Source organism: Lutzomyia longipalpis, chromosome 2 (genome assembly GCF_024334085.1).
Source record: "Lutzomyia longipalpis isolate SR_M1_2022 chromosome 2, ASM2433408v1".
Lineage (NCBI taxonomy): Eukaryota > Metazoa > Arthropoda > Insecta > Diptera > Psychodidae > Lutzomyia > Lutzomyia longipalpis.
The window spans coordinates 10,945,348-10,954,275 of record NC_074708.1 but is presented as its reverse complement, the minus strand read 5'-3'; the positions used below and the strand labels follow the sequence as shown (position 1 = coordinate 10,954,275).

The following is an 8,928-nucleotide window of genomic DNA, read 5'->3' as shown; positions in this document are numbered from 1 at the left end:
ATGGAACGGTGTTGGGATCGATTGAAACCATTGTGACTCATGAACAAGGCGAAACAATATGCCTACTAAGACATTATAACAAGAATGTGCAACGAGATTTTTCAACAGGATAATGATCCAAAACACATCTGAAAGCAAAAGCAATGAAATTAGCAGAGGCAAATAATGCTCATTTAATTTAATCCAGCTAGAACCGAGGGCTGCCATTGGGGCGGTAGAAAAGCGGCGTGAAGTGCGCCATAGACAAGAAAAATTTTGGGAAGATACAAAAATTCATAAGCACAAAGTCTAAGTAAAAGTACTTCTATGGATTATAAGAAAATCATTGTCTTCTGCAAACCTTCGCATTCACTGGAAGAATCATGCCATGTTAAGAAAATGTCCGGGGGTGAGATATCAGCAAATTGGCGATGAAAATTATTTTTTTTCCATTGATTTTCCTCGCTAATTATTCTGAAACAGTGTCCTGAAGATTACTTCCAGAAAATCTATGAATTGATCCCAAAAACACCGTTATAAAGGTTATAAAATAAAGCACATAACTTACCACAAGAAAATGGAGCGTGTTTAAGAAGCAAAGGAAAGAAATGCCAGGTTGTCATAATGACACAGTATCTTGAACTACTTAATCAATGGAACCCTATCAGATTTTGGGGTAAAGGAGCGACTAAAGCTAATAAAATGAAACAAGACATTGGAAAAGCTCAAAATATCATATTATCAACATTGGAAAATATGATTTTTTGAGCTTTTCCTAATATCTTGTTTAACTTTATTTAGCTGCGGTCTCTCCGACAGAGAATTTTCATTTGAATAGTTCTTTAACTGGGCGACAAAGCAATAGATGCATTGTCCCGCGCATTTATGAAACTTTTTGTAATAGATCTCCCTCCAATCTTGGACATTTTCTAGAGAATTTCCATACAAGCTTGTGCAGCACAAGATTTAAATGATTCTATCAGCTGTGTTGGAACCTAAATGTAAATTATGAGACGAATAGTGAAACAGGCAGTTGAATAATTTAGATGCAGAAGCTACGAAGTGCGGCAAATCCATGGATCAGACATTGGAACTAAGGGTACTTCCATCATACAAATCATAATTTGAAACATTAGAGAATTTAGATGTTTTTAATTGGGAATGTTGAGTTTGTAAGATTCGCCTTCTACAATGCTGCCGGTGAGTCTTACAGACTTAACATTCCCAATTTCAACAGACGAATAAATAAAGTACCATTTTTATGGAAAAAATATAGTTCTGAACTCGCCTTTTCAACCAAACTATAAACAGACTATAAACTACATAGAAAAAAAAACAGTTTTAATCATTTAATTAATTTTATTAATCTTTCAAAGAAAATAGTTATATTGTCAGCCTCGTGGGAAACGCAATTTTGTGAAAGAACATTATTGGATTGTTTTCCTTGCTTGTACACCAACTTAACTTTTCAACTGGATTACATAATTGTTTTCTTTTGCCTAATTAACCAAATAAAACGGACCAGCAATTTTCTATACAATTTTCTTTTTTTTTTTTAAATGAAAAAGTTTCATTTTTGGCAATTTCTTTATTTCCTTTTTATTTTATCTAATGCGCATTTAACTTATCTACGCGGAGTTTCTTTTACGTTTAGCCAAAAAGTTAGGTTCTTCTAAAAAAAAAAAACGATACGCAGGACATTGGGCGGGTTGTCGTTAAAGGCTGGATACGCGAAAGATCCGAGATGGTGTATTTTCTTTTTTTATTACTTCTTTTTCTTTCTCTATTACACAGAAGCAATGTTAATGTGGGGCAAAGGAAGCAACTACGTAATTTTTTTTGCTGCCAAACATAAATAACTTAAATAAATTACGCAATGTTTTTGTCAACAGGGACATTATTATTATTATTATTTCACTGGGAACGGGGAGGGGGGAGTGTTGTAAAATAACTAGAAAATAAAATTCTAGAGGCGAGAGATGGAGGCCTTTCTTTTAATAGGATTTTGGGGAGACTCTCAGTGTTGTTGGATCATCAGCATGTGTGTGTGTGTGTGAGTGGGAGCACCAGCAGTGGGTACGCAGGAAGTGGGATTTGGTCAATTGAGTGATGGCGTCCTATCTTGCCAATTCACCTCAATGTTTGGCCACTTGGTCTGTAGACACATCAACATGGGATTCGAGATGTTGCACATGAGCTTAAGGTCACTCTCCAGGAGAATCGCCACGCCCTTGCTGTACTTCACTTTACTCCCATAATTCGATCCGGGAATGCCATTGTAGTGCCACAGTACAAATGTATCCGGCATCGAACGCTTCTCCTGGGGAAAGAATTCATCCATAAATCCGTTCAACAGAATGATACCCAAATTCTCAGGATCGAGCTTTGAACGCATTAAATCGACGCTGGAAGAAAAAAAATAAAAAAGTTTTTGAATTTTTTTAATTTAAAATTTAAAAAGTATTTTTTTCTCGAAAGACTTCCTAAAACATTAATGAAATATTAAAAGGAGCTTATACGTTTCAATATGGACCTAAAGCACAGCTGAAACTCCTTTTAATGAGAATTTTTCTAACGTTTGAAATTGTTTTTTTTTTAACTTTTAAAAAACTAATTTTGAAAGTTTCTTTTTAATCCAATTTTATGCCTGGAAATAATTATTTTAACATGAAACATTCTATTTTCTCGAAATAATATTAATTTAATTATTTTTCAATGTTAGAAAAACTTTAAATTCATATTAGAATAGGCCAAAAAAGATGTTTTGATTGCGAGATGTCCTCTAAGAAATTCCACAAAATAAATTATTGTTATAAAACTTTCGTATGTTTCAATGTTTTATGTTTCATGAGAACGTAAAATGGATAGAATACGAATAATTCGCGAATAATGATGTCACGAATCACGATACTATATTAGTCTGTTTCATGAATGAAGCATTCACGCTATTGTTTTGTTGTTAATTTTTGGGAAATTATTTGAATGTTTCATGCATTTAAGCCCTTCGCCATGCTTTCAGAGGTTATTTCTCAGGGAGAAAATTTTCTTTGATCTAACTTTTATTTAAATTTAACGCATTTTAAGTTTGAAAAGCAATCAAATTCATCAAAATTCTGAAAAATCCAATGTTTCACGTTTCGATCTGCGTAAGATTCAAAGAATGTGAACAATGTTAAAGAGATAATAATCTGAAAAATGACGTCATTGTATTAATTTTTGAGTAAATCTTTCAAAGTTTAGTTTTACTTTCTCTACAAGATTGCGCGTATTCCACAATTATTTTCCTGAATGAGGACATTGAATAAACTTTTTTCCTCACATTAATCATGTTTTTTTTTTTTACTACGTTGGCCCCATTTCCCCTACTCAAAAGAAAAATTGAATATTTAATTTTTCAGAGAAACAAATAGAAATATCAAACTCTACCCCTTCCTCCCCTATTCCAAAACGCAATAATATTTTGAATTTTACGATTTCACTGAAAATTCATGAGTTGCACCCATAAAAATTCAAATGTAATAATTCCACCATTAAATTTTCTTGCAGAAGATGCAGAAAAGCGATATAAAATTCCTCTGTTTCTCCTACAAATTGAGTTATTTTTTTCAAAGGAATTGCTTTAAAAAAAGAATTCAAATTGAAAATAAAGAGAAGAATTTATCGATTTTTTTGGTGGATAACTTGCAAAGAATTATCCATCCACATTTTGTTTGTCTCTTTAATTGAATATTTTAAAAGAAACCACCCAAATCATTTGTCTTGCAATTCACTTGGTAGACACAGAGAGAATCAAATCTTTATTTTCTTCTTTGCATTTTTTCTTTTCTTTTTTTTTTCTTTTTGAAGACATCTACTGCATATTGAGGAGGTAACGACGTTGTGCGGGGAAAATAAGTCAGAATGGGAAACGAGTAGTGGTAGAGAGAGGGGAGGGGAGAGACGGTTTCAAAATGATTTATGGGGGCGTTTTGTCTCTCAAGCGTGCACACGGTGAATCATGTGCAAAAATAATAAAATTATGCAAATATCACAAAAATACCAACGTTAAAAAAAAAATGAGAAAATTCTGAGAGATTTTAAGGAAATTCTAGAATGAGAATAAAATAAGAGAAAAATATGGATACTCACTATTCCTTATCACTGACCAAATCCAATGTACAGAGTACATCTTGAAGCACCACAGACGGTATAAAATTATTGCCTTCTGGGTCGTAGCTCTTGAAAACCCTCCGGGCAATTTCGCTGGGTGTTTCCGGCGATACGAGACGTTTCTCTGTGCTAAAGAGCACCGAAAGATGCGTCTCACTCGCCATCACCCAAACTGGGTTCTTTGGATTCTTATAGAAGGACCCCACGGTGCAGTAGCGCATCTGTTCCATTGTCGTAATGAATCCAATGTCGGATTGTTGATTAATTCCACGAAGTTCTGTGGAGATTTAAATTTTATTTGTTTGTTAAAATGAAAAGTATTCGTTTTTTCTTTGAGGACTTACTCAATCCCCCGACATCTTCATCATTATCCCAGACATGACCAACTGCCCTCCCTGTTAACATGAGATTAATAAGACCCTGCGAACCGTAGCCGTAGGTGCCGTGAATTAGGGGCTCCGATGTGTCATTGAGCTCCTGCACAACATTCTCAATTCCCTTTGTTGCTAGCACAGAGTAGAGGAGCAATAGTACCCCGTAGTGCCCCATGAGAAGATTCATATTCTCCAAATAGAATTTTTCCACCTCATCAATGGTTTCCATGTCAACAATTGTGAGCCTCTCGTGAAATTGATCCGGATCCCATGTACCAGGTTGTTGACTACTCTCCGTACCCTCCTCTGTTTGCTGCTGCTGCTCCCCAACAACTACTGGTGGTGGACTACTGGGTGACGCAACGGGATCGGCGTCATTGAGTCGTGCCGCATCGACAACATCACTTGGGGGTGTTTGAGGGGCAACCTCCTCAGACGTTCTCAGTGTGACTATTCGGTATTTTGTCTCCTTGCACTTCATGAGGATATTGCAAATGGCCTGAATCAATACTGTTCTGCATTTGTCAGCCGTGAGGTCGTAGAAACTATAGCCAGGTGTATCCATTAGGAGAATTTTGAGGAGGAAGGCCTGTACGGGAGCTATTACGGCACATGGACCACCTTGACACTGTACCAATGCCGATGGTTCCTGATCACTGAATTCAAAACCTGCAAAACATACAAAATTATACATTAAAAAAAAAACATCCTTTATACGCATCCCCAATTGGAAGCATCTGGCTGATGTTTTTGAGGTTAGAAACATTCTCATTGGGTTTTTCCCACAATTTCTCTCCTTTCTCCCAATCCTCCCGCATAAATGCATCCCAGAGACATCAGAGTGTACTACAAAGGAGAGAAATTGTGTGAAAATACGGGGGAAATATGGGAAAATCACCTTGTGACCATCGCTCAAAGATCCCAATATCATTGGAGCCCCAGAGGAGTGTGCGAATATTGCGCAATTCCTGTCGATCCTTCGTTGACAAACTATCTAACCGTTCTTCCATTTTATCTCGAATTTTCCCTTTTTAACACCGTCACTGTATAATTTTTGGTGGAAATTGTGAAAATTAGTCATTCACAGAGCCAAAAATTTTTCACTTCTCTCGCTGTCACAATTCGGCTCTGCACGCACGACGACGTGCCGAAGGTGAGCCGAACTTTGGCGAATATCAGCGAAGTGTGACGTTTTGCTTCTGGAATTTTGGGAATTTTTCTCATCGCCCGGAAACACCCCAGTAAATAGGGCTAGAATGGCTCACTTCCTGGCCAATACAACTGTGCAGTATGTGTGTGCTTGTGGGATTATGAATCCACTCACAAAACTCTTCTTCTGCCGTCACTGCTTGGCACTGAGATGCGATTTTTGCCTCTGCCACGAAGTCGATTCCCATTTTTGCTACAACTGTGTCGAGAATATCCCATCCACGGAGGCTAAGCTGAAGAAATACAAGTGCAGCAGTTGCTTTGATTGCCCAAGCTGTCAGCATACCCTCTCAGCAAGGGCTACGAATGTTACAGTGCCTCGGAAAGGTGATGAGGAAGCCCCGAAAGAGGATGCAAAGCAACCAGCTGTAATCACCCGGAAGATGTACTATCTGGCATGCCTGGCATGTCGTTGGACGTCACGGGATGTGGGAATTCCGGATCAAACTGTTGCCACGGGATCGTGGCCTGAGAGTGAGTACGCCAACGCCACGAGATTTGCTCTCCTCATGGAACATTTCCAGGTGAGTCCTCCAAAGCCATAAACTGCAAATTTCGCCTTTTTAAGCATCCCAAAATCTTCCCCTCCAGGCTGTTGTTCTGAGGGATAAGCAGGAGCGTCAGGATTACCTCCGGAGGAAGTCTCCGAAGCAGCACAAGTATCCCAGTTTGACGGATCGCACGGGGCTCACGGTTTCAATGATTCGTCGTCAAATGGGCTGGTCTGATAAGACACCCCCAAAAGCAAAACCAATTGACGTTAATCCCTCAGTGGCAACGGAAGAAGTGGACCAACTTCCGGATTCCATCTTCACGGAGCCCGTCAATTTGCGGGAACTCACAACGATCAAGCAGAAGCTCTCTCAGCCTGCTGGACAGCCAAGCTGTGTGCGTGATCTCTTCCCACAGCACAAGAGTCTCTCAATTAAGCGTTCCCTGCGCTGCCGGCAGTGCGAACACAATGTCATCAAGCCCGAATTCAATCCATCTTCCATCAAGTATCGCATTCAGCTCTTTGCATCCCATCATGTCCCGGAGATTCGCATTGTGGCACTCCCGGAGAAGCTGGAGGGTGGTGTTGGGGTTAAAATTCAACTAAAATTCTCAAATCCAACAATTCACGACATGACTGTGGCTCTCAAGGAGCTTCCGTCAACGGATGAGGAGACAGCAATCATTGAGGAGATGAAGAAGGTTGCAGTATCATCGACACCATCGAGTCTCAATGCTTCCCTCTCACGTCAAGTTTCCCTCACGGAGGAGCCTCGATTTGTCAACAAAGGCACCACAGCGAAGGTGGAACTTCCGGAGATGCCTTTTGTGCTGCCCCATCGGGATGATTCGGCGGAATTTGACGAGGAAATGCAACTTCCTCGAGAAGATCCCAAGTAATTCATCCCAAAATCTTCCCTTTAAATACTTTTTTTCATTGAAAAATCTTTCTTTTTAGGTTTGTTGTGTGGCGTAGAGCCAACAGGGCATGCATTGAGCTCTCCTGTGAGCCTCAGGATAACTTGGCACCCGGTGCGGAAGTAATCATCGGATTCACCGTTCAGTATTCCTACGTGAATACCGTGCAAGTGCCCGAGAAGAAGGATCCTCAAACGCATAATTTAACAGCTCGTGTCTACATAAATTGCGGAAAGCTTTCCGGAGAACAATAAAAACCATCTCCTGCTTCATATTTAACTCACCACATAATCGCTTCAATTTGTATTTCCGGTGCAAAGATAAATAAAAACTAATTTATATTATTCCTTACCAACTCAAGCCAATCTTTATTTTTTCATAAGGAGCTGGATGCTTTTTGTTTTACAATCTGCGACCACGACGACCGCCCTTTCGGCGTGTGGCATCAGATGGAATTGGAGTCACATCCTCAATACGTCCAATCTTCATTGATGAACGTGCAAGTGCCCTCAGGGCAGATTGAGCTCCTGGTCCTGGCGTCTTTGTCTTATTACCACCGGTAGCGCGCAATTTGATGTGAAGTGCCGTGATTCCCAATGTCTTGCACTTCTCAGCAACATCCTGCACGAAAATATTTCCGGAAACATTAACAAAACAGCCCACAAAAAAACATTTTGTTCCTTTCTTTTTTACCTGAGCAGCCAACATAGCAGCATAGGGGGATGCTTCGTCACGATCCGCCTTCACTTTCATTCCACCCGTGACACGAGCGATGGTTTCCCGGCCAGACAGATCCGTCACATGGACGAAGGTGTCGTTGAAGCTGGCATAGATGTGCGCCACCCCAAATACCATTTCACCTTCCTGCACCTGAGGACCCAGGGATACCTGGACCTCTTCCTTCTGAGCTTTATTCTTCCTTGGCGGCATTGTTCACTGAAAGAAAAACAATTCAATTCTCATGAGTACTTCCTGCAAAGTAGGGTTAGGGAAATTGTCAACAAGATTTCTCTGCACAATTCTCAAGCAATTCCCCCTCTTCCCACTGGTTTTCCATCATCAAACCACACAGGAAACACTCAAGATGGGAAATTGAGGAAAATTTCACAAAGAAAATACGTGGAAAATGTACCTTTTTGCAAAAAACTGCGGAAGCAATCCACGTTTCGGGAGAGAAATAGTGAAAAAGAGCGACAAACCTGAGCGGAAGTAAAACAGCGACAACCCTAAAAATGTTTCATTCATGTTGCAAGGATTAACGCGCGAAATTATGAAATTGCGGAAAATCGCAGGCTGTTTGATTTTTTTTTGCATTTGTCTCGTGTCTTGTGGTGAATTTTCCGAGATAATTAAGGATTTTTAGTCTCGTCGAATGGCAATAAATTATTTGGAATCGCGAGAATTAATTTTGAACAACAAGAAACAATTCCGATTTTCCGCCGGCTGAAGAACCATAAAAAATGAAATGAGCGAAATCATCTGACAACGAACTGACATTGTCGTAAGATACTCCGTGGGAGTCAAGTCCAACATAACAAGACAAAGTCTTATGGGGTAAAGTTGGTTTTTCTGTGTTAAAATTCGTGAAAATCTGGATGAAAATGGCTCATTTTGCATCCCTGGATCTCAGTGCCCAGCCCCAAAGTGCTATTCACACCGTAAACCCGTGATTTGCCATGGTTTTCGGCTGACGGTTCTCACTCGTCTCGGGCTTTTTTGTGTGTGTGCCTCCTCTTTTTTTTCTCTCTCGCTCCGTGCAAAGAGGGGCAAATTTGGGGGTACCTCCGGATCCCATTGTGCTTCCGGA

The 8,928-nt window shown here is 39.8% G+C and overlaps 4 protein-coding genes across 4 annotated transcripts in view; 2 read left to right on the top strand and 2 right to left on the bottom strand.

The window, feature by feature from the left end:
* The window catches only part of LOC129790699 (transmembrane protease serine 9-like), a 776,474-nt gene that overhangs the window by 424,399 nt on the left and 343,147 nt on the right, over positions 1-8,928 (top strand). The window lies entirely within an intron of this gene.
* LOC129790706 (ubiquitin carboxyl-terminal hydrolase MINDY-3 homolog) lies at positions 1,319-5,611 on the bottom strand. The gene is made up of 4 exons (XM_055828375.1): positions 5,401-5,611; positions 4,473-5,171; positions 4,108-4,405; positions 1,319-2,384 (listed from the first exon to the last, which is right to left on the bottom strand). Exons 1-4 carry the CDS (start codon positions 5,510-5,512, stop codon positions 2,078-2,080), a joined length of 1,416 nt encoding a protein of 471 aa, XP_055684350.1. The 5' UTR covers positions 5,513-5,611; the 3' UTR covers positions 1,319-2,077.
* Positions 5,675-7,481, top strand: LOC129790698 (dynactin subunit 4). The gene is made up of 3 exons (XM_055828365.1): positions 5,675-6,235; positions 6,303-7,099; positions 7,162-7,481. Exons 1-3 carry the CDS (start codon positions 5,759-5,761, stop codon positions 7,373-7,375), a joined length of 1,488 nt encoding a protein of 495 aa, XP_055684340.1. The 5' UTR covers positions 5,675-5,758; the 3' UTR covers positions 7,376-7,481.
* Positions 7,457-8,360, bottom strand: LOC129790746 (40S ribosomal protein S14a). Its single transcript, XM_055828438.1, has 3 exons — positions 8,254-8,360; positions 7,815-8,057; positions 7,457-7,742 (listed from the first exon to the last, which is right to left on the bottom strand). Exons 2-3 carry the CDS (start codon positions 8,049-8,051, stop codon positions 7,524-7,526), a joined length of 456 nt encoding a protein of 151 aa, XP_055684413.1. The 5' UTR covers positions 8,052-8,057; positions 8,254-8,360; the 3' UTR covers positions 7,457-7,523.